This window comes from Morone saxatilis, unplaced genomic scaffold (genome assembly GCF_004916995.1).
Source record: "Morone saxatilis isolate NCDOM2014 unplaced genomic scaffold, NCSU_SB_2.0 Contig11, whole genome shotgun sequence".
In the NCBI taxonomy this organism is placed as follows: Eukaryota; Metazoa; Chordata; class Actinopteri; family Moronidae; genus Morone; species Morone saxatilis.
Window position 1 is genome coordinate 15249190 of NW_023339663.1, and position 25535 is coordinate 15274724.

The 25535-nt window shown below is 39.1% G+C and overlaps 2 protein-coding genes across 2 annotated transcripts in view; one reads left to right on the plus strand and one right to left on the minus strand.

Annotated features, from left to right (window-relative positions):
- Positions 1-2167: 2167 nt before the first annotated feature.
- aqp9b (aquaporin 9b) lies at positions 2168-14257 on the minus strand. Its single transcript, XM_035652012.1, has 6 exons — positions 14132-14257; positions 13229-13355; positions 9686-9823; positions 9399-9517; positions 8163-8380; positions 2168-4034 (listed from the first exon to the last, which is right to left on the minus strand). The coding sequence occupies exons 1-6, from the start codon at positions 14231-14233 to the stop codon at positions 3872-3874; spliced, it is 867 nt and encodes a 288-aa protein (XP_035507905.1). The 5' UTR covers positions 14234-14257; the 3' UTR covers positions 2168-3871.
- A 3128-nt stretch (positions 14258-17385) lies between these two features.
- aldh1a2 (aldehyde dehydrogenase 1 family, member A2) overlaps positions 17386-25535 on the plus strand; it is a 23983-nt gene continuing 15833 nt past the window's right edge. Inside the window, exon 1 of the mRNA XM_035652011.1 lies at positions 17386-17710. Within this exon, the coding sequence (XP_035507904.1) occupies positions 17594-17710 (117 nt within the window). The 5' untranslated portion in view covers positions 17386-17593. The remainder of the gene's footprint in view (positions 17711-25535) is intronic.

Genomic DNA, 25535 nt, shown 5'->3' on the forward strand with positions numbered 1-25535 from the left:
GACTCTGAGTGGGGGAGCTGTCTCTTCTTATCTCTTATTTAAAGCCCCAGTGGTTCCTGTATTTAAATAAGAGAGAGAGAGGGGAAAAAAGGGGTTTGGGGGGCGGGGGGGAAGTTAACGGTTAAGGTGTGCTTAAGTACTTTTTGTGCAGAAATGAGATGAGGTGTGGTCTTTGTTCCCAAACCTAGTTATACAACTTAATTTTATCCAGTGGCTTTAAATGCATATCATCATATCTAAACAGGCATATTCAGTACTGGAAGTATTTATATAACATATCAGTAGAGAACTGTGTGCCAAGTCTCAAATCAGGTCAGCATTCACACATATATAAACACACAGATACATAGTTCCTGTAGTTCAGGCTTCAGTGAGTGTCCTCTTCTGTCAGCTACTTTAAGACTGAACAGACTAACATTTCAAACTATTAATATGGACGTTTCAGTCCAGCAGCAAAATAGTTAAAGTTACAGTTTGTCTAATGTGTGATGTAGGTGAACGGAAGAGCAAAACATGCTGAACCTTTGCTTTTCCAAGTATTGTGTGTATATGTGCGTGTATATGTGTGTGTGTGAGTGTGTTTGCATCCGTGTCTGGGCATGCTGAACAAATATACACAAATACTAGTTCAGTTTGTCCAGGTCAGACAAAAAAAATACAATACAACACAAAATAACTAAATCAGGTTAAGAATGAGACTGAACTGAGGCGGCCAAAAGGGCAGAAAATATCAACAAAAAACTATAGAAATACTTTCATATGAGAAAAAAGCTCATGCACAGAAGCCATTGTGGCCCATTATAATGTAAAGCTGTTGTACAAGTCAAAGAGAAGATACACTCATGGGGAAGAGCTCAGAAACCACTGAACTGCAAAAACACACTCCTTATCCATTCTCCATGAAGTTATATAATCCAGTTACAGTTGTCTTGTTTTAAATTTTGATGTATTTCTGCTGTACTCGCTACTTAGGTTGATGATTGGTAGGTTTACTTGACTAAGATAATGACTAAAGAATATCTAATGAACGCAGCTGGTCTATAACACTGTGTGTGTGTGCTAGAGAGAGAGAGAGAGAGAGAGAGAGAGAGAGAGAGAGATTTTTTTGGAAATGAAACATCACTTGTAGAGGAATAATGCTTCATGATATTTTTAACATAATTTGAATGAAAAAAAGACAGTTAATGATTTATTTGTCCTTAGGCATAAATTTGTGTTTAATTTGCTTAATTTCTTTTCTATTTAATTTCTATTTTCTTTTCAGATTTCAGAGTAAAATGGAAAATGTGTTGTTTTTATTGCGTTATCACAAACTCCCACCTGCCTAGACTGAATTGAATTTTCCCAGCAGAAATGTTTGATGTCACAGGTGTAACTAAAAGCATTAATGACAGCTCAGTGCTTGTTAAGCGTTCCAGTAAGTAATAACAGTGTGACAGTGAGCCAAGGTGCACACTACCATATAAACTGAAGCAGCTAAATGGAATTCAGCCATTATTAATTTGATCCCCTGTGCTTTTCCTACTGTGACATGTCAAAATGTCTTCTGTGAAAATTGTTATTTTTCCTAATGGATTATAAAAACAAAGCCGCTGACGATAATTTCAGCAAAATAAAGATCAAGTCTGACAAACATCTTAGCTTATCTTTGCAGAAGGGGTGCATGGTAGCATACCTGGCAGAGCATGTGCCCCATGTAGGCTGAGTGGACCACGTTCGATTCCAACCTGCAGCCCTTTGCTGCATGTTATCCCCCCTCTCTCTGTACCCCCTTTCCAGTCTATCTTCGACTGTCCTATCAAATAAATAAATAAATAATCTAAAAAGTTACATTTCAGGCCTAGGACAAGTATATGTTATTTGTTTTTTTTTAAAGAGGACAGCAGAAAATAAATATGTTAGTAGGAAAATACCAAACCTCTGATTGTTCACAATATTAGAGATTACAATTTATTTTTGTTTCCTTCTGGGAGGCATCATGGTTGCATATTGTCCAATTTTTATATCACAAGATATAATGCCATCCTATTATTGTTGTACCACTAGTCATTTAGACCCACACAACAAGTGTGAACAAATCATTTCAACGAACTTTATTCAATATTGAGATACATTGAATAGTGTAAAAGAAAATTCAGATTGATTCAGACATAGTGCTTGAGAAAATGTTACTAAACTATGTTAGAAAAAGCAACTGAAAATAAGCAACAAACAACAACAGACAAAAAGATTCAAATGTTACTTCCTGACAGGCTGCCACTCATGACAGAAGCACTAGGCCACATGTAGGGTTTGAAGTGATGGAGACACTAGTGTTTAACTGGTTCTGGTGAAAGAAGGACCAAATGATGCAGTGAAAGTTTAATCCAGGACGTCACAGCAAAATCACTCTTTGATGTTTGTGCCACATTTTTTTTGTTTCACAAAAGTAAAACAAAGAGATTAAAAACCCTGGTAATCTAAGTGATTGTCATGTTGCCAAACAAGTGTCCACAAGTGTAAAATACTGTGCTATTGTAAAATGACATTCAGTGCAGTACAATATAATCTCACAATTAATATGTATATAATATAATGCCTCTATGTTGTTTGACAGTGTTGTGTGGAGCATGTTACTAATAATATGACCCAGGCTGGGTCATATTATTCTAACACACAGCATGTTGACATTGGGTTTGTGTTTGCAAATTCACATTTCTTTGCTCTCAGGATACAAGCATTGTGCATCTCAATATAAAGGATTGTCCAGTGTTTTATACCTTCATTTTACATTTCATTTTGCAAAAAAACGTTGTTGTCTAGTTTCCAGTATTGAGCTCAAACTCAAACCTAAACCACAGCAGAAATGTGTGATTTACTCCACATTTTACCTCAGCTCTGAAGAGTTTTTAATGTAAACAGATACAGTCAGTGTTGTGCCCCCTGATACAGCATGGTCACTGACTCAAACACAATTCATCAAGGACTTCAGTGACATTTGCAAAGGTTTCTTAGCTTGAAACAAAAGAAATCTTTGTTTTGTGTGAGTGTTTGCAGAAAGCAGATGCTTGCATGTTAAGTTATGGCTTTTAAATATCAAAGGTACCTGTAATGAGTATATCTGTAATCCAGCAATATAACACAAGTTTGTGTGTCACACAATTATGGATATGAGTGAAAAAGTAAGCAAAACCAGTATAATCATTTAAGGCTGGATTTTCTACATAAATATGTTATAAAGACTAGTAAGATAAAGCAATCAATCGCACATGCAAAGGAAGTGAAACAGAATAAGGAAGTCACTCCACAAAACACACATTACTGTAACACACTGACTAAAAATAATATAAATTACTACATTTCCGCATTCCTAAGTGCTACATATATTTAATGCCCCTGTTTGTTAGGTAGATAGTAGTAAAGTAAAAATGCTGTAAAGAAACTTGGCAAATATTTCTAACAAGAGAAGATGAATCCAGTTAGGATATAGGAGACTATAAAGAATACTGCATAGCTATAATGCAGAGGAAACTCCCCATGCAAGGTTATGATATCATGGAATTAAACGAAAAGCTTGATGTCTAAAGAGAACATATTTATCAAGAAAGTTTAATATTTTGATATATGAAAGAGCCCCTGGCAGATAAAACCTGAAACCTATAAATAGACCAGACTTTCTACAAAAAGAGACATAAAGGCTTCATAAAACACTCATGCATATTTCAAAATGACTGTAAAATGCTGTAGTCACACGCATGCTTGGTATTAAACCACTGACTGTAAATTCTCTCAGAACAGTAATTGTAGAAATGTATAAAACTGAACTTTTTTGCCTTCTGAGGGTGAAAAGCAGCTGCTTTGTTGCTTTGCTCTGCAAACTTTGTTCTAAAATTTAACTCATAGTTATCATTTCATATTTGTCCTGAACATTGTTCTCCTCCTGTTTTTCAGGCTCAGGGTGGTGCAACTCTATGAAGAGGAAGTAAACGCCTGCTCCAACTGCTCCGCCCACCATGGGTCCTGCCACAGGGATCCACCACCAGCAACCTCCAGCTCTGCAGTGAGAGGGACCCATACACAGTCATTATTACGACAATATACAATATAACGATACATTTACTATTATGCTGCATGAATTAAAAGGGACACTTTTAGTGTTTCAAGTGATTAATGAAGTCATATTAGACTACTAATTCTTAAAAGAAACAGAGTGTTTGTTACAAGCTGAAGGCATGAAGTGAGAACCTTTACAAGGCAGAGAGAGTCTAATTTCACATTCATGTCATAAGGGTTGGATAGAAGAGATGGTTCACGTTTATGTCACAGAAGAACTCAGGACAGATGCATGACTGCATTATATACTTTAAAGCTGGGTTAAAGGAATAGTTTTAGATTTTGAAAGACATTTTTTGTTTTCTTGGATAAGGAGATGGATACCACTTTCATGTCTGCATGGTAAATGTAATGCTACAGCAAGTGTGAACCTATCTTGTCACCCATTGGTCACCCAGGAAACAATGGCGGCTTGCCTGGTCACACACGATCTTGTATTACATTTCACTAAAATATGTTTTTGAAACGATCTTAAGTGAGACGGGCAACACAGTAACATAATCTTGATGCCTGGTTTGACAATTTTAACTGAGTTTCATGCACTGTGCTGGACAGACACGGAGAGAGACCTGTCAGTCATACGGTAGCCCTGCCCAAAGAAACACACGGCTTTATCATCAATTTTACTCTAAAATTGGATCATAATTTACTAAATGAACATCATAATGTATTGAAGAAGACGTGAAACTAGTGATTAAGACCGAAGTCGGCTCCATTAGAGTTAATGGTATCAGTGTGTTATTGCAGTCAATGGAGCCCTGCTGGCCTTTACATACAATGCAGGTTTTAAGACACTTCCGCCTTGGCTTCACTTTTTAGACCCGGAAGCTCTGTCCATTACATATACAGTCAATGGGCTACAGCCAGTACTCAGTTAGCTTAGCTTAGCACAAAGACTGGAAACAGGGGTAAACAGCTAGCCTGGCTCTGTCCAAAGGCCTACTTGAACCTCTTAAGCTCACTAATACTACTTCTTTTTATACCTTGAATGGTAGACTTCAGCTGACATGAGTCCATGGACTAACAATCATAGTTACAACAAACTATAGAAAGTTATAATTATGGTAACTTTGACATAACATAAACGCTGCATAATAGACACTATTGATATGCATTATGGGAAGTGTAGGATACAGCTAGATATTATAGTGAAGATATCTTGATCTCTGCTGCTTCACTTTTGACTATTGTTAATCTCTTTTTAATATGTCTCTTGCAAGTCCCACAATTTTATAGACAGATATAAAAATACAATATTAAATTGCTACATTGGCTCTCCGATCTATATGTTTGTGTTAGTATCATCCTATCTAAGGTGGGTTAGACGCAGTTATCCCAGATTACCAGTAAAGTCTTAAGGAGCTCTGTGTGTTAGACCTACTGCATGTGTCCTCATTCTCACTCTGAACAGACAGAGCCAGAGGGAGATTAGAGTCCTGCTGGTCAATGTGGCTGTTAAGAGTCTTTATTGCAGGTGAAAAGGGCTTCAGTTAACAGAGCTGATGCACAGGCCTGAAAGTAAACAAGCGTCTGAGCAGGTCATCTTTCTCTCCTGTAGGCATTCAGGAAGTAGACAAGAAAAGGGAGGCGGCTGGATTATAGACTTTAATCTATGGCCACAGCTAAGATGATCAGGTCAGGAGACAGACACTCAGTGGGTCACATTGACGACATGTGGACATGAGTGGAGCCAAGTGCCTTCACACTCAATGCTGAACAGGGATATGATGTACAGAAAGTGTTTATATCATGAATGTAAAAGATTATGTCAGATTTAGCACATATTTTATGCATGATATGAAGCTGACAGTACCAACGGCTTATATGTGCATTAATACAATCTTGCTATATATGTGTTTTCATATGAGCCATCTGGTGATGGTTAATGCTGTGGTATGAGCATCAGAAATCACTGTATCTGTCCTGTAGCATTTGCCTTCAACCACACCTAATATTATGTTATTTTCAGGATTAATCAAGAATTCTGCTTTTAAAAATCCATAGCTGTATTGAACAATACTATAATATTTAATAATTCAGGTCTGTTCAATTATAGAGGCACCATAATCATTCAAGCAGTGTTTTTGATCAACCACATATTCTCTACTGTTAATGCATTTTAGCAGTAGCATGTACAAATGCTTTCAAGGGCAAAAAAAAAAGAAAAAAAAAAAAAAAAAAAAAAAAAAAAAGGCCAGGGCAGGGACAGTGATAAACAGGGCAGTGATAAACAGGGCAGTGAGGGCAAAGACATGAACAGAACAGATACAGGCAACACGTGAGAGAAGAAAAAGAAAAGTTTAGATTTGCTAGGTAAAGAGGTCAACTGTGTCATATAACAATAATAATACTAATAAACACTGACCCAAAGAAAAGTATTATTTTCAGTAGAAGCTAGCCACTATCAAACCAAAAAGGCTGCAATTTCTGAGGTTGTATGTCTGTATAGAGCTGCTTGGAGCACCTCAAATGTGACCTGGAAAGATCAAGAACCTCAGCCTACAGTATGTAATTGGTAGAGTTCACTGGCTGGTTAGAAAGCTGCTCGATGGAAAGGTGCCAGTAGTGGATGAGATCAGCTAAGAGCTTTGGATATTTTAAGGTGCAACAGTTAACATGTCTCGTCATTATCATGAAGAATTACCACAAGAAATCAAAAAAATAAGAGCGTCAGGCACCAACCAACCAACGTTTGAATCATCCTGAGAGCTTGAAAAAGACGACCAGTGGAATGTTTTCCAGCTTTCCAGGGATCACACTACTGTCCCTCAGTGATAATTACAGCTTAAATCAAGATACTGCAAGACGCACCACACCAGTGGTACTCAGGAAGAACAATAGCAATTGTGTCAACATCAACAAAGAATCAGTATTTTAGCCCTGCACAGACAAAAATGTTCCTTGTGTTATCCTGTAGTAGTACAAAATATAACTACTGGCAATAAACAATTCTGATTCTGATTCATATAAAGTCTGCTGTTGTGAGCCATTTAGTTTATATTCATGTAGCATAACAACTTTGTTTGCATTCTTGACAAAGTCCAAAGTGAAAGCGAGTCAGGGATGCACCTTGTCCCCTCTCTTGTTTGCAACGTGTGGACAGTATCTTAAAAGTACAACTCTGTGACATTAGAGTGGCACCTTTGCAAAGGTGACACACCATTTCAAAAGCCAACGGGGTGACCTGGTAAGGGTAATGAATGAGGCAGCCTGGGAGGAGGACCCAATACAAAACAGGACATGCAAGGGTCATACTTGGGTTTGCTTGGTCCCCCACTATCACTGTAGAAGTTCCCTTTTACTACTACTGGTGAATAAGAGCCAGAGATTCCTTACTGCGTGGTGCTTCATTAAAATAAACAATTTATGTGTGAGTGTTTCTCAGTAAAACACATTGTAAGGCCCGACAAACTGTGGTGATGTTGAATACATCTCCTTTCTCTTAAAACATTTACAAAGCCAGTAAGTTTTGGCATACATATTCTTTAAAGCAGCTATAAATTATATTTGTATGTATCATTTGACAGTGAGTAATGTGAGAGAGGTTGCTCGTAGTGATCCTACAAAGAATAATCACCTGAATCTGTCTAAATATAATAATCAATAAAATTGCAACAAAACAGGACCAGGAACAGCTGGGTGGAGGGTGACGGGGGAAGAAGATAAAAGGAAGAAAGAGAAACTGAAGAACATATAATTGTGCCATTTCTGCAATGAATAATAAATATTTACGTGCCTGGAATCTCTCCCTGTTCACTTAAAGCCCACAGCCCATTTTGCAGGAAATACACGCACGGTCTTTGAAATATTAATTCAGATAGTGAAGAGAACAGAAATGGAGGTTCAAATGCTTCTCTTTATATGGGACAGAGAAGAGCAGCCACTTAGTTAAAGTTTCTTACATCACACATCTACTAATTCTCAGGCAGTGGTGAGAGTGAGAGCAGCAGTAAATAATGGACTCCCAGCTCTCTCAGGGCAGGCAGCTCAGAAAACATGTCTTACCTACTTACTTGCGTATGTTATGGGGGATAACAGGCACATTTTTGTATCTACATTAGTAAAATTACCTGAATACGTCCATGCCCCACCCAGCCACAGCGGTGAAGAACCGTGGGCCGAGGTCTCGTGCTGGGTTGATTGGATAGCCACAGTTCAGACCCATGGACACTCCAATGGCCATAATAATCAGGCCGATGCACAGAGGCTCCATACCTTTTGGAGCACCGATATTCTTCCTGTCAGTGATGGCCAGGATGCACAGGATCAGCGCACCAGTTGCAATTACCTTTAAAACAAAAGCATAAGGCAATTATTGACGTAACATCAGTTATATAATTCTTTGCTTGTTTGTTATTGTTGTTGTTTTTAAGAGGATGTTTTTGTATTACCTCGTCTGTGGTGGTGACCTGACCTCTGCCCTATGTTACTCTGTCTAAGCTTATTATGGGGCTTCCCCTTTCCCCTGGTTTCAGTCTGTATAGCCAAGACAACTTTACTATTTAGCCCCATATGGCTCAATATTAGGAAAACATTGCAGAGTTAGATTATCAAATAATATAATCTCTCTCATATTAAACATATTATCTAAAAATGCTACAAATATTTATTTTATTTAATTGTACAGATTATAATTTCACAGATTAAACAGTCTGTGTTCCCAAAGCCCGTTACCAAACAGCAAAATCCATTGACAGGACTCGCCATAACTCTACATAACAACTAAAAGTTAATTATTAATGTTTCTGATGGTGTAGCTGCTTTATTTACATCAGTGATGCCTGTAAACATTGCCGTAAAATGATATATGAAATGAATATAAAAAAATATAATGTTAAATTAAAATAATATACTGTATGTATTTATACTGATTATACCTTTAATGCATACATGTGCATCTCGCCTCATACACATCCAGAACAGATGGAAGTTATTCTCAGCATCAGAGCAGAATTGTTCATATATTAGCAAACAACTCACATGTCCATTTATGCTTACATTCATACCCATGACTGCACTTAACGCATGCTCACGTGCTCTCTGTATTCTCTAGTGGCTTCCACATACACAGAATCCCATTGGAAAATGTATGCTTTCTCATTGACATCAATAATTCCATATAAAAAAAGAGACAAAACCCCTCTGAAGATAATAACTCATATATGATTTAAAAACATGTTTATCTTTCATGTTACCAGGAAGTTTATTTAGACTGTATAAATATTATCATCCATGTAAATATATTTATGTTTGTATATATGACCTAGCCACTGGTATATCATAATATATTAAAGTTAGTGCCCTACCTGATCAACAAACCCATTAAGGACTGAGAGATGTTTTGCAGGATAAGATGCAAATATGTTGGCTGTAGCATTTGCACCAGTAACAACAAATTCTCCATTGGTGTATTCCATCAAAGCATCTGTGGAAGGAAAGTACAATGGACATAAAATCAAGATAAAATTTGTTTCCACTTCTTTCAGACTTTATGGAATTCTGGGTTTCCTTAGACAAAAATATCCAAATAACCTCATAATCCTGCTTTCTGACACACTTCTCTGGGAATACTGATTTACACATTTACACCCACCGTAATACAACCCATAGACAGCACAGGATCCAGCAAAAGCCCCCAGGAACTGTGCCACCACATACACAGGGAACTTCTTCAGAGGAAGCTTCCCCAGAATCACCATGGCCAGAGAGACTGCAGGGTTAACGTGGGCTCCTGGAACAATGCAACAAAAAAAGATGAGCAAAATCAAGTAACATTTGCTTCCACCTATTAATAAAAAGGCAGTATTGTAAAATAAGAGTAAAAGACTAACAATATAATGACCCCAAACTGCCATAGTGATGACAGTTTGGGGTCATTTATTTAACACATTTTGGGATCTTGGATTTAACATGGGACCTGGTGCCTACATTACCCACAATGCAACTAGACTGCTGACAGTAGCCCTAAGAAGAGATGAGGAGTGGGCCACAGAGGTCTGGTAAGCTCACTTCTTTCTTCATTGTTACTTGTAGTCTTCAGCACCAACTCACGCTGAATTGACTGACATCCCTTGAGGCAATTAATCAGAGATTTATCAAGCTTTCTCTGGGGCCTTTTTATTGTCAAACTGTAGAATATTCTGCTCTCATTACATATCTTTGTCACAAGTGTTCGATAACTACATTTGAGCAATAATTTAAGCAAAATATTTGTGTATATGTCTAAAAAGAATATCACCCCATATATTGATATTTGAGGTTTTTACTACCTAATATTGGTATCAACATTGGCCCCAAAACCCCATTATCGGTCAGGCTCTAATCAAAACAGTTGATTAATTGACTAATTGTTTCAGCTCTAAGTCAAATATCTTTGATTGACCTGAGAAGCTCTTGTTTGTCTTCTCTTAGGAGATAAGATAAACTGAGTTCAGTGGATTAAAACAGTCAGTGCCAGGCTGGCTGATCATTTAGTGCCTGCGTTCAAACCCACTGGTGCTCATTCATTCAAAACTTTGAGGGTCTTTTCTAACAAAGAGCACTGGGTTTGTGTGCCTGTTTTCCTATATTATAAATTGTCCTTAAGAGACGGGTTTGAACACATTCCAGCCAATTGTTTCTGGGCTGTGATGGCAGTGTGAGGTCATTTATTTAACACTCTGGGATCTTGGCTTTGACCTCGCTGTGGTAACACCACTGGGGGTATCAGCCATGCGCCCATTGTTAATCTCCCTGTCCTGTTCACAAACACTGACCACGACAACCACCAAGACCTGCCTGTCTGAATTGCATCTGACATAATCTGCCTGAATCTGCTTAAGGCACACGTAGACTGCAGGTCATTAGAGTGACCATGATGTGTCACACTTATGGTACACTGTCATCTAAAATCTGAGACTACAAAGTGAAAACAATTGTGTTTTCTTCTCCTATGGGGCCGCCCTGCCAGGAAAGCCTAGAAAGCCAGGCTTGTCACACCTGACCCCCCTCCTCTCCAGAGACCCATGCCCCAGTAAAGCTCATTAGTCCAATACCTATGATCATCTTCAGAGATGTCGTTGGACAGAAGCTTCCCACTGAGCTGTGGACCCCAGGGCTGAATGGCCCAGTCATGCAGCAAAGGCTCTCCATATATTAACCTCCGTGTCCTCGGGCTTTTCTGCTATTCCTCTGAAGCTTTACTACTCCTCTCATTAAACATGTAGCACAAGTAACACTATAACATGAGTCAGAGTGATCACAACAGCCATCCTAAACAAGATAGGGATAAAATGCCTCATTCATATATCACATATTCACACGGCACTAAACATATATTGCACTTTTTTCATTCTCTTGCAAACTCAAATTTCTCACTGAATAATTTTAAATCTCTTCAAAAACACAACATACCATAAATATATTAGTTCCCTAAATCACTGATGGACTAAAACACATGACACAGGAGAGTTTGTGCGATCCTGAAACAAAATACATTAGTTCCAAATACAAAGTCTGTATGGCATGGACTGGGTTTAGCTAAGCTTAGCACAAAGACTGGAAAAAGGGGTATAAGATATAACATGTTTTATCTCGCTTAATCTGTGAGAAAAACCAAAGTACCATGTGTATTGGATCAGTGACTTTCTGGAGTCTCCGCTGGTTGCCAGGCAACTGCTCAAAACCCAAAAATTGATTAAACAAATGAGACGTAACGCGTTAATTATTGAACTTTAGGGGTGCTAGGTGTAGCTGTTTTACCCCATGTCCGGTCTTTATCATAAGCAAAGCTAACAGTCTGTTGGTTGTAGCTTCATATTCGATGGACAGATTTGAGAAAATAAGTATTTCCCAAAATGTCAAACTGTTCCTTTAAACAGTTATTATGCCATCAGATGCTCTGGTTTTGATCATTATTGTTCACTTCCCAGCAGTGCTGGAAAAAATCATTTATGAAGCCTGAACAGTGCAACCCTCAACATAATGAATCCCTTGATTGCTGATTAATGGACACTCACTATTTTGGCTCAGCAAACCCGTAAAAAGCACTGTGACATTTAACAACTATTCCCTCCTATCTCTATCATTTCTGGCAACACACAGAGGGCTCATCTTGCTGTAATCCTTGAAGAATGTACCCTATAAAGTCCCATTTGGACATCGGGACACAATATCTTCAGTCGCAAGCACACTGACACCACTCTTACACTGAAAATCAGCCCACCAGAGATGGTATTTAAGTAACAGCACTTAGTTTGATCTCCAATAAAAAAAACTAATTCCCCCATATTAGTAATTATTTCCTTCTAGACCACAAAAGAGGTTACTTTATGTTGTATTCTTTCCATTGTGGATTATGTAATTACAAGACTTTTCAAAGGTCTACATTGGTCTTCATAGGCCATCACTTTATCTAGATCACTAAGCTAATGCGATGATGTCAGTCATCCGAGAAGAAAATTCAGCCTGATCTCTGCAAAGGTTTTTCATGTAAATACTTTGATGATGGAGATAACAGTGACAGAGTAACCTGGAGGAGAGAGTTGTTATACTACAAAGAGACAGTCAGACATCCACAACCAAAGGTGGCATCTCCACCACAGACAAACTCTGAGTGATGACCTTTGATACGAGCCTGTGTTTGTAGGTTTTTTTAGGCTGAAATATCAAAATATTATATGCCTTCCTTGTTTTTCAGACAGCTGAAAAAACAATTGAACTACAGAGAAAGCATCTTTGTCATTAACGCCTACATGCTCATAGGTGGAGTGGAAACAATTAGTCACCTGTCAGAAAACTAATCTGCAACTATCTAAACTATCGATCAATTGTTTAAGTTATTTTTTCAAGTAAAAAAGCCAAACGTCCCTTAGATTTAGCTTCTTAATTGTGAGAATCAGTGCTTTTTCTCTAAATATTTTGGGGTTTTAGACAAGTCTTATAAAAAAAATATATAAAAATGTCACTTCTGGCTTCAGGAAACTGGCACTTTTCACCATTTTTGAAAACATCAAGAAACTAATTTGCAGAATAATATAATGCAAATAATCACTAGTTGAGCAAGAGTTGAGAAAGTGGATGGTTTAGTACTGTCATGACTGTGAGAGTGTGTGTGTGAGCTGTGTAGGTATCCATACAAAGCGTGGGCTACTTTTACCTGACACTCCCCCTGCCATGTAGACAGCCATCATGACTCCCAGAGTAAAACCAATGTGGATGGTCAAGGGCTCCCCTAGAGCCCCTTTACTCAGCACCGTCTGGGCCACTGAACCACATCCAAAGAGCTGGGACAGAGACAAGAAAAAAACACAAAGGGTGGAGGTAGAAAGACTCATTGTTTTTAATTATTCCAATTATACCCGCCATTAACACTAGCCCTCTTGTCCACCAACAGTCGGTGACTGCCAAAGAGAATTTGTCCAACTCGGAGCTCGGAAAAATAATGAATCCCCCACTTACTGGGTAAAAGGCAGAAGTAATTCAGACCAAAAAAAGGTGTTGAGAGGGCACCACTCATCCAAATTTTAAAAAAAGGGCAGTTGTGGAAGCTGTATCACTCTTCTGTTGTGGCATCACAGGCATTTAAGTGGACTCAGATGGGTGACAGGCGGAGGACAGTCCAGACTAAAAACACATAATAATTGAAAACTATAGGCAAATTTTTTTAAGAAAATGAAAAGGAAACATAAAGAAAAGCAATGCTACTGCTCTAGTGAACTGATCATTTGCTACAAGTCATCTGTTACCCCCCACCCCCATTTGAGAGACTGTTATTGATTATATTGTTATAATAATTAGAATTTTGTGTGACATTGCACTTCTGGAGGAGTTGTGTGGATGAAAATCAGTCCCACATCAGCCACATCTTGCTATCAGGAGCAATTACAGCTGAGCATCAAAGAGAAAGTCTGTTATTCCCAGAGTATATACTATATCCTAATAGAGACATATGAGAGACAGCAGTCCCTGGAGACCCAGTTTGACACCTTATTAGCATACTCCTTCACAGCTTTAAAGCGGCTGTTTAAGCTGGATGACAGGTGCAGAGGGAGGTACTCACTATCAGGACAAATATCCCCAGAAATTCCGCCAGGAACTCCTTAAAAATGTCCCGCCTCAGGCCAAATCTCTCCTTCATCTTCTTCTTGTTCTCATTTTCCATTTTCCCCCCCTGCGGCTGCTTGATGTCTTCCTCCGACCAGAACAAACAGCTAACAACTACGATGGAGTCTGTGTGTAATTGTCGGTGCAGGTTGCCGCCTCCCACTCGGTGCGCTCGGACCGTGCAGCCGTCGGCAGGCCGACAGGCACGTTAAGCTTTCTGCATCTATTTCCCTTTGTAACCACAAGGGGTCTACTTTTTATTAGAGAAATGGGCTCCGGAGCATTACACTGGCATTCAGACCTAACAGTTACTGAAAGTATTGGATTTTATTTGCATTCATATACATTTGATTTTTTTTAGATAACAAATAACAAATTAGGCAACACGTTGATGAAGAATCCGAATATAAAATGTCAAATAGAGAAATTCTTTAGATAATAGGCTGCTTTGGAAATAAAAACACGAAAGATAAGATATATATATATATATATATATATCTTAAGAGGATATTTTAGTAGATCACTAAACTTGCAGCTGTGAGTCTCGGAGACACAATATGACAAAACAAATGTGAACAAATAAGAAACATATGAAAACACTTGGATTGATATTAAGATAATTAAGTCTCAAATGTGCTCATTACCACCAAGAATTACATAAACCAACAGTCACGTTTTCAATTACAACATTTGGATGACTTTAAAGCTGTGTAAGTAGCGCCCTCCTTTATCGATGACAACACTGACAAATAAAATAGATGTTTTTATTGTCCATTCAGAGGTTCATCACACAGTGAGGGATTATGAAATTCAGGTCAATGGATATTTTTACACTAACAGTCTCAGAACTTCATGTTTAATAAATCACAGATGATCTTTCCAATATGCAAATATAATTGTTTCATTTTTTTTTATTTGTTTATCTGATTAGCCGATAATAAACATAGGCAATCAATTTCACATCATGTACAGCTTTGTCTCTTTTTGGCATTTAAAACATTTCAAATGATAAAAAAGTCACTGGGAGAGTACAATTTTGTACGAACATTATTAAAACCTCCAGGCTATTAAAACCTATACCCATGCTCCTATAGGCAGGTTTAAAAGGCCCAAATGAATCTTTAAATAATGATCGTAAAATATATTAATGCCAAAAGAAAAAAAAAAGTATTCACCAGAGTAAAAAATAACAAATATATTAATATTCTGAAAACCAGTTTAATGAGATCGAGTGTGTTACTTTAGGCCTTTAGTCTGTATTTCCACTGTATAAGTCTTATAGACTAAATTATGACCCATTAATATGTTTATGTTATAACACATGAAGTTGTGTATTGGAGAAAACAACCAGACTCCTACTTTATAAATTATTTATGCTCTGTTGTTTATATGTCTTTGTAGATATTTTGTTAATAAGAAACATCCTATTACGAAATTAACTCTCTAAAAACACCCACATTGTCCCAACTTTTTCATTGTTCTTTTTGTAAAACTTTTCCTTGCATGTTTTTGTCTCTCTTCTTTCACCATGTCAGAAAGTTTTCTCACTCACCTTTCTTCATGCAGAAATACTGCGGAGCCACTTCTCCCAGACATCATATTTCCAGTTGTCCTGCTTGCCTCCATGTTGTTACAATTACACATCCCATTGATCTTATTAACCGCTCTTGGTAAATATACCGTTAAAAGTTGAATATGTGAGTGTGACTGTGAGATATCCGAGGCCCACTTCGTCCAACAGAGGGAGCTCCATGAATACATTTGAACTGCCGGCTGAAGTTTGTCACACCGTCTCCCCGGTATGTCTTATCTTCCGTTCACTGTGCTTTGTGAAAAGGTGAGGGCGACAGGCTGAGGATGGGATGTTTTGAATGCATTAATCAATGTCACCGTTTCGGGCACGTCCTCTTTGATGTGAAACAGACACTTTGAGTGTGTCGCCCATGCTGTGAAAAAAGGCTGATGTGCTGATGGAGAAACAGCATCCTCCGGGGATTTGCAAATTATGGGCCCTACATCTGTCTCCGCGCTCCTTTGTCCTGTCAAGAGGCTCAGATTATGAAATCTAAAATTTAAAGGCCCCTTCCGCTTGGTTGAAAAGATTATTCTTGGAGGATATGAATGGGGGTGGGCTCGTATTAAAAGTTCATTGTTATTCCACTGACCACAGATACATTTATCTCTTGATCTGGATTCTTCTCCTGTTTCTTTACATTCCTCACAATCTTACACCCAAAGTCTAAAATCTCCAATACACTCCTGGTTTACCCTCTTAACTGTTACCTGAGTGGCCTCATGAATGTGCGGGGAAATGCGGTTGTTGTGGATGTGTTAATACATGCGTGGATTTGCTTTAATTCCTTTGGTTTTCACGGCTAAAAGCTAATTGGTGGATGTTTATTGGGAGTTTTAAAGGAGGCGCTGGAAGGAATTATCACCTGCAGGACAAATCTCTGCCAACAACACCCCAGCGAGTAGCAGCAATCCCTCTAGTTACCATTTACATAACATCTTAGACCGTGGGGAGGTTGTGTTAGGCAAATAAAGACTACAGGGTGATAGTGAGCCGAGGAAAGTAGTTTGACACCTTTATGTCACTTAGGAAATGGTTAATGATGGTGTGAAGAATCTGAGTTCATATTTTCAGTAAAAGAGTGGATATGCATTTGTATGTATTTGTGGAGAAGTTTTGTTTTCCAAGGTCGAGATTTAACTTTAAATCTGTATCTATTTTGCCAGGATGGAGGAGAAATCATTAAAGTGGAAAAATGGAAATTGAACTGAATAAACTCTTATCTGCTGATGAAGGTCGTGTGATACCAGAAGAGCTACTAAATGGACCTTGTGGTGGGATTGTTCCCCCCTCAAATTATGTAGGATTCATTAGACTATAATGCTTTAGTACGTTTGGGGAACTAGTTTGAAGATTATACCCTTTGTGTCACTTTAAACTCATTTAGGCGATTTATTCTGTTCTATTCTTAATGTAGGCCTATACCTGAGATTAATACAAAGGTCAGCTCAAAAGTCTTTTTTTTTTATTCATGGCTCTGTGTTTGTAATAATCTCAGAGTTTAATGTGTGTGTGTGTGTGTGTGTGTGTGTGTGTGTGTGTGTAAAACTATGAATTACCGTAGCAAAACTGTCTGTTGGTGAGTGAAAGCAGTGGAAACAGTGTGAGGTGGGTGGGGTGGATGTGTTTCTCCTCCTTAACACGCATGGCTGAGGTCGTTTATGTAAATGCGTGAATATAATTTTCGAAAGGACAGCCCTTTCCTTTGCCCAATGAAAATGAACCGCGGCTGACACCTGGCTATAAACCCAGGAAGGAACCCAAAGTCCTAATCAGAAATCTGTTGAAAAAACCCAGAGAGGCGCAGCAGGCAGACGAGTGCAGAGAGAGAGAGAGACGGCCGCGATGACTTCCAGTAAGATCGAGATCCCCGGAGAGGTGAAGAGCGACCCCGCTGCACTCATGGCATCCCTCCAGCTGATGCCCTCACCGGTGCCCAACCCGGAGATCAAATACACCAAGGTCTGTTCCTCTCCGACCGACTAACTTTTGTGCGTAACGACTCCACTTCGGTAGATGTCTGATCGTACTTCTTCTAACTTTTTTCTCTCTTTTTTTTTAAACTAAAACTTTTTGTGTGTGTCAGCAGCTGAAGTTTCACTATCAGACCATGTCGCTCACTCAGGGCTGGAGCTGATAAAACTTCTCCTAACTAAAACTTTATAACTTCCAGTACACATCTGATAAACTGACGATTACACGTTTTAAAGTCCCGATCAGTATTTTTTTTCTGCATCCACGTGCTCAGTTGAGCTCAGCATTAAATAATCAATACCCAATGGGGGAGATAATTGAAACTAAATAAGAAGGAGATAAGTGTTTATTTATAATACTGATTCTTTTTAATGTTTTCTTGTTCTCGCTTTACTTTATGAAAATGTATATTTTTATATTTTTAAACATAGCCTAAGTATTAATGCGTCCTGTCTTAAATCTGGGATTAAGATAAAGGCTGTCAGTTTATTTATCATATAGTTTTGACCGGTTATTATTACATGTGCCACATAGGCAATAACGTATTCATAAGGGCGAGTCATAGTTTGAGCTTGTTTTGGGAAATAAACTGAGGAAAGTGTCTTAAACTAAATCCAGTGGACAATTATTTACTATTGTTATATATTTTTTAGTATTTATTCCACATTGCACCAGAAGTGCAGTCTCAGTCAAGACACAGGCCAACATCCTTTCAGGTCACAGAATGGGAAGACAATTCCTTTTTTTTTTTTTTTTTTAAACAGATTAAAGTCGCTCAATACAGGGATAAAAAGTAAGAGGTATCAAATTAAAATATTGTAAGATTGGAACTACATCTTTCTCTTTCAGTGTTCCCATTATGATTATAATGTTTAGCTTCTGCAGTGTTTTTGTGGTATTCGGTGACAATTTAATTAATTTTAGATTGCTCACAAGGATTTTTAGGAATGAGTGGCAAAGGCTGAGTTTGTGCATAAACAAAGCAGCCCAAATTCTTTCTGCCTGGTGTTAAAGTCTTTTCTTTCAGTGACACCAGTAATCACAGCAGTTCATACTACACACAGCTTAGTCAAGTGCAAAGAGATGGCAGTAATTTAAAGCAGGCATCATTATTAAATGACAGAAAGTAGGTTTAGTGAATTAATGGTTTATCATTAAAATGCACGTTGCCAAGGAACAAATGTGTTATCAGAGCAGTTTTTGGATTGCCTTTTAGTCAGACGTGTGTGGGTGGGAGAGACGTCATGCAGAAATAGCTGGAGAAAGGAGCTTGAGTCAAACAAAGAACAACAAATCATGTTTTAGATAAGACTAAAAAGATCTGCTTTTAGAGGGAATTTAATTAAACATCTGGCAAGGATACTGTATGTAGGTCCTATATTCTGTAGTTAAGTGCTTCAGCATTTTGTCACCATAACAGATAAATAGCAGCAAAAACACTGTTGTAGAATTGAAGCAATAATTAACCATAAAATCATTTTCTCTTAAATAAATGAAATTAAATTAAAGTTTTTGAGGCTTCACACATCTTCAGCCAGTCACACACACGTAGAAGATATCTCATATGAAATGTTTTGTTGCCTGTTTGATAGCATCTCTTTTTACACAAACACACACTGAAACACTGTGAAGTAAATCTAAGTTATTAGTTAAAGTTCCTCTGCGATTCTTGTAATGTCTCATCATCAGCCCGAGCAGCCAGGATGTAGCCTGCTGCAGCTTTGTTGCTACTGAACAAGACTGTGTCTTTTAGCTGCCGAACAAGTGTTTTTATGATTGTGAGATGAAAGGGCACGTCTCATAGAGGACAGATTCATGATAGCATGGTGTAAGTTCAATCTGTGCTATAACTGCTCTGTGTTAACACATAGCTCGGTGTTTTAAGAGCAAAGGGCACGCTGCCACTGCGGCACTGTAAAGAGGACAGTACATGTTGTGTAGTCTCTGTCGTGTTGTACGCTTTCCATTCCTTCAAAGTGCAGTGTTAGTTGAAGGGGTGGACACAACGGTGTACAGGAGGAAATTTAGGGAGCGACTTGGTGAATTAACCCCCAGGAATTTGGATCATCCAGTCCCTGTTGGTTTGGTGGACATAGGGGGCAGAAGGGCCCTGATTTATGGGAACCCCCTGGCGTGGGCTCTCCTCACACCCTGTTCCTGTTCTCCACCCCACTGACTGCAAGGGAAACAACCAACTCTGTTCACTGGCCTGTAGGGCGTGTGGATGGAGCTGCACAGATTTTCCTTAGATATTGTTGTGTTAAATATCTTGAAAAATTTAAGGCATTAAGTCACCATGAATGTTGTATTTTTTTTTTTTTTTTTGCAATACAAAGTATACATCTGAGCAACCCTGGAAACCAAGATATGGCTGATACAGTATCATTACTGAAGAGGTTTGCTTCCATAACAGGAAAGCATGTGATAAAAAAGCGTTATTGCAATCAAGGTTTGCCCCTTGTCCTCTTCACCGAGTCATGAACGTCTCACCGTCCACAACACGCTGACTGTATCAGTAAAGCTATCTTCCTACTTGTGTGAATCTATATGAGATTAGAGTTCTGTTATTAGTCTGTTGATATCCCCATAAGCAGATTTGGTCGTTTTCACACACCCTTTCTCTTGTAGTTAAAAGCATGAGGAGGAAAGCTGTCTCTCAGTTGTCCTATCCCCTACCCCCACATTTCTATCACTAGAAGGCTTCAACAGCTGGGTTACAAGACAGAAACAGTTTAAAGGTTGATAGAACCACAGAGGAAGCCATAAATAAGAGAGGCAGAAGTGGGGAAGACAGACTGTTTTATGAATAATTAAGGCAAACAGAGAAACTTTTCCTTTTTAGAGGGTGATACTTTTGGGCTTTGTGGTGTTTTCACACCGTTCAGTGATAATGAGTTGTTAAACCAGACACTTAGTGGGACAACTTTTACAGGAACGGAAATAACTGTGTTTGCTTTGAAGGAACAGTCTGTAAAATGTTTTTGTCGTGTGTGGTAAAAGTGCACGTGGAAGGTCAGCATATTGTTTTGCCCTTTATTTTGAATAGAGCTATTTTGAAACTCTTTTAAAAGTATGAGAACATGATGGCTGCAGTTAAGCTGACTGATGGGAATGTATATGCACAAATCTGCATCTTTAAAATGTGGTTTGTAGTCCCACTTTGGTTTTATTGTAGCCTAATTCTTTAATAGGGTAATAACATGGAAAATAGTGCTACAAATACAAAGAACTAACAAGGACCAGGTTGAGGGATCAAATTGGCTGGCCTTGTTCATTGTCTGTGTTACAGATCTCTTAATCTAATCAACAGTTATAAATGTTCTTAGTTGTTTTGCTCATGGAGGCATTAGTACATTTTCACCATAGGAACCTGTGCAGAACCTGTCTGCTGAAGACCTGTGTATTTGTAAAGCAGTCTATACAGAGACATCTACTCAGTTTGAATGAATAAGAGGCTCCATCAATCTGTCACTGATTGAGATAGCACAGATGGAGGCTTGGGGCTCCCCGATGCTAGGTGCTGTCCACCGGGGTGTAAATTATGACCCTGTCTCACTGTGTGGGTTAGTGGCCCTGCCTCGCCAGAGCCTGACCTGCAGTTCTGGAGTTTTTCACTTCAAAACCACCATCTTACTGCGATCAAGATCAAACAGAGCCAAAGTTAGGGGATACTGTGCAACTAAATGATTTATCACAACGAGCACAGCGAGAACTTTCCCCCCTCTCTCACTGCCTTTGCTTACACAATCTCCCTGTTCGCACACACATGGGCACATTCTCTCTAAAACACATCTCTTTGATTGTGACAGGGTAAGTGTGCACTGCCATTAATATGTCCATTGGTGTGAAATGTCTACTTGTGCAGTGAGTGTAAATTATCATCTTAGCAGACACGTCAACATCATATCCCCTGTCTCTTAATCACTGTTTAAGGAAGAGCAGTGACAGCAAGGTTACCCTGTTACCTTCGGTCTATGGCCCTCTTGACAAGCAACGTGTAAATCCTTACGGTGTCATTATGAAAAACACTGGGCTTCATAAATCTGTTGGAATAGGCTCTTTCTCCAGCGAGCACGAGACACAGCAGAGTCTCAACTGCTTTTCTAGATGTTTATTTGTCTGTGGAAAAGCGTCACATTTCTTTAAAAGTTACTTCCTTTTTTCCACTGATCCCAGGAGTAAAACTACTCTCTTTAAACATTTCTCTGTGACCTGAGATTTAAAGAATGGTTAAGTACACAGGAAACCCATCAAACCTCAGATGTCTGGAGGAAAAAAACACGAGTAGTGAGAGGAGGGGTCAATTTTACTGTTGATTCATGAAAATCAAACTGCATTTAGCCTTTGTGTTTGTCTCTCCACAATCCTTTATCATTTCATCAAGATTGTAGATTAATTTCTGAGATATTTTGTTAAGTGAATACTATTTATATTAATTCTGAAAGATAATACATTTTGTTGAGTCACAAGTTTTCTGGCATTTAGCTCTACATAAATATTACTCAGAAACAGAGGCAAAGTTCTTGGGAAACATGGGTGCTGATTGGATAAATTACTGACTTAACTAACTACTGACTTAAAATATGCATTTACTGGATGAGAATATGCCTAGAAACGTTTTCAAACAGTTGTATTCAGCTGTCAAAAGCCAAATCTAACATCCCTTTGGGTGTTTTTAAAGAAGGTATAAGAAATTAGCATCATAAAAGCTTGGCTTTAATCTAAACAGCCTGCTACTCCAGTGACGTACACAGTCTGCTGTGTTTTTTCACCACTGGAATAAATGCATTAAAAGAGTAAATCAACTGAAAAACTGAATACCAAGTTGTTTGTTATTACAGCCTTATGTCAAATTAATGTTTCTCACATAACTTCTGAGTCAGAATGGACAATTTGAACCACTTGCCCACACACACAGACGAGACAAAGACGTTTGCCAGTCAGTGACAGCGAGGTCGCCCTCGCCAAACCCAGGAGCGCAGGGTGGCATTGTCTGTGGGTGTGTGAATGAAAAACATGAAGGCTCCATGGTGTCAGACATGTGGAGAGGAGTAGGAGAAAAAACACCAGCTGGTCTCCACTTTCACATGCTCTCCACTCACTTGTAACAGCAGTAATTATAAGACTTCTGAAACCCGTCCAGAACCAGAGAGGAAATAGAGGTCCTGTGATAGGGGAGGATATGAAACTTCCTGCGCAGACGAGTGTTGCAGGTGCCCGTGTAGGATTCGTCTGGCTGAGGAATTTTGGCGTGTTGTGTATAAACACACACATATACATAAACCCTCACACCAACCCACCCTGCCTTCCCCCCCCCCACCCCCTCCCCCTTATCACTCCTCTTAAAAAAAAAAAGAACTGAGCAGTATTACATGTTCCTTCAGCCGTTAGCATCTGAGCTGTGAGAAGAAGCAAAGAGCCAAACAGATGTTTTGTTGGCTGCTCAAAGTATTTTGGCATTTCTTACTTCCCATTACAGTTCACTCCTAAAATTTGAATTATCTCAAAAAATCACGTAAAGTTTTGCGAACATGAAAAAAATAAAGGATATCCTGGTATTTTACTTGTTGCAAGGTGGAGAAATCTACTAGTGTGCAAGTCTTTTTGTAGAGGATGAAGATGATTAAGACACCTGCATCATATAGTGCTTACTACTTTGAAATGTTCAGTTCAGCAGACAGGCAACAATTTGCAGCTGATTTGAAAAAAACAAACTTGTTTGTGTATATCATGACTCATCTTTTCATTATCCCCATGGCCAGGCTCTCTCTCCCTCTCTCTCACTGGATGATGTGATTGACAGCTTTTGCAGAGAAGCATGGGAGTTGCTAAATGTTTTGCAGCTGCCCTGTGGCCCATGCAGAAAGTCTTGACCTATATGCTTACTGCTTAGCTCTAATCCACATCAGGCATCCTCGTTATGCGTCAGGCATCACATATCACAACTTTTGTTTATCAGGTTTAATGCTGTTGTTTGTTTGTTTTTTAATGAATGCAGTAGTACAACATTTTCAAATCATGATCATTTAAAAGTTGCAACAGCCAAAGGTTATTTAGAAAATGTTGTTGTCGTCTCTGCAGTCTATGGACACCACTAACTCTAAGTACTCATTGATTTTTATAAACATGAAACCATCATGTGAAGTGTTAGCAATGGCCCCGCAGGGAATGGGAAAAAAAACACTATTTGTCATTTGAAAACACTTGCACTTGTGTTTTTTTTTTTTCATTCTTGTGTTCTTTGCCCCTCGTCCAAATGATCCTAAAAGCAATTTTAAGAAACCTTGAGAGTTGATTTACGACTCGGCCCTGTCATCTTAATCAAGTCTCTCAATGGAATGAAACAAAGGTCCAACACCAGTCCGAGCCCAGAGAGAGGGCTGAGCCAAGCGGCGGCTGACAGTTGTCCTTTTCTGGTCGTGATTTAGGTGGCGGCCCGCTCCACTGTTCTCCTGCTTCATCCGTTCTCCTTTAGCAGCGTCTTGTGAGAGGGGTTACGCCATGCATAAAGCTACCCATGGTCTGCATTCTTGCTTGGACTGTTGAGGCTGTCAGGGGGCTCCTCTTGATTTAGAGCGCCCCACTTCAGTGGCCCCTATAAATTCAAAAACTAATTCAGTGCTCTACAGGACTTTCTGTTTTTGTAGCTGGCCCTCTGCTCCTTATCGTTACTGACAATTTTATGAAGTGCTCTTAATGAGCGTCAGATTAAAGGTGGCCCCTGAGAAGACTGTAGAGAGACTCCGGCCTGGTCTATCTCTATGTGTGTGTGTTAAGGTGTGTGGGGGATGGTGTGGGTACAAAGGAACCGTAGAGGAATGAGTTTGTAACGTATGGTTCTTGCGGGGTGGTACACACAGATACTGAGCACCTTCGCATGTGTCTGCATGTGAGTTATTCAAACGCAGCGTCCACATTATGAGCCTGCGAGCCGTGGGAATGAAGAGGAGGAGGAAGAGGAGGCAGGGAGGCAGAGTGATGTGTTTGCTCCAGCAGTTTTCAGACTCCCTGGCATTTTATACCAACCCAAAAGTAAACACAGCTAACAGTTTACAGCCAATTAAATTGTACTTAAAGCGCAGCGTTTATGGAGGTAAACATGTTAGAGAGTTTAGGGAGGCTTTAGGCCAGTGGGATACTTGAACCCTGCTCTCAGGTTTGCTTTCGGTGCATCTGAGCTCCTTTAAAGTAGAAGGACGGTAAGAGCATATGTATACACTGAGAGATTTGTGCCAGCAGATGTTCTCCTTGCACTCTATCTATCAGGCAGACTGACAGCCATTAAAAACAGTGTGTGAGTAGTCTGCCTAATGGATCTAAACATGTCAGCGAGGAAGGAGTTTTTTTTTTTCAAACTTCCGTAAGGTATATTTGCAATTTTAAATCACACCTCACATTTTGTTCCATTTCATCAGCATATGTAGGGTTTGCTTGTATTTCAGTCACATAATTCTCAGCTTTGTGGCTCTGTAAAATTTTTTTTTCTTTTTTCTTTTGGTCTTAATAGACGTTGAATGTGTCCTGTTTGGAATCCCAGGCGGTTGTTTAACGGAAGACTCGCTTTAACGCATCACAGAAACCAAGCGCGGCACGTGTTTTATGATCTCGTAAACGAGCAGTGATGTTGTGAAACGTGTGTTTGTGTGCTTGGGGGTGGATGGGTGGGTGGGGGTCTGGTGTCTGATAGGGATTTATCTGCCCCCCCACCCTACACACACACACACACACACACACACACAACACACACACACACACACACACACACACACACACACACACACACACACACACACACACACACACACACACACAC

Bases quoted from the DNA above. Each gene is read 5' to 3' on its own strand.
- aqp9b (XM_035652012.1), bottom strand. From the start codon at position 14,233: ATGGAAAATGAGAACAAGAAGAAGATGAAGGAGAGATTTGGCCTGAGG. The intron at 8,381-9,398 runs GTAGGGCACTAA...TTTGTTTTAAAG, and splicing joins TTAATGGGTTTGTTGATCAG to GTAATTGCAACTGGTGCGCT. The intron at 4,035-8,162 runs GTAATTTTACTA...CTCTCACTGCAG, and splicing joins TGGGGCATGGACGTATTCAG to AGCTGGAGGTTGCTGGTGGT.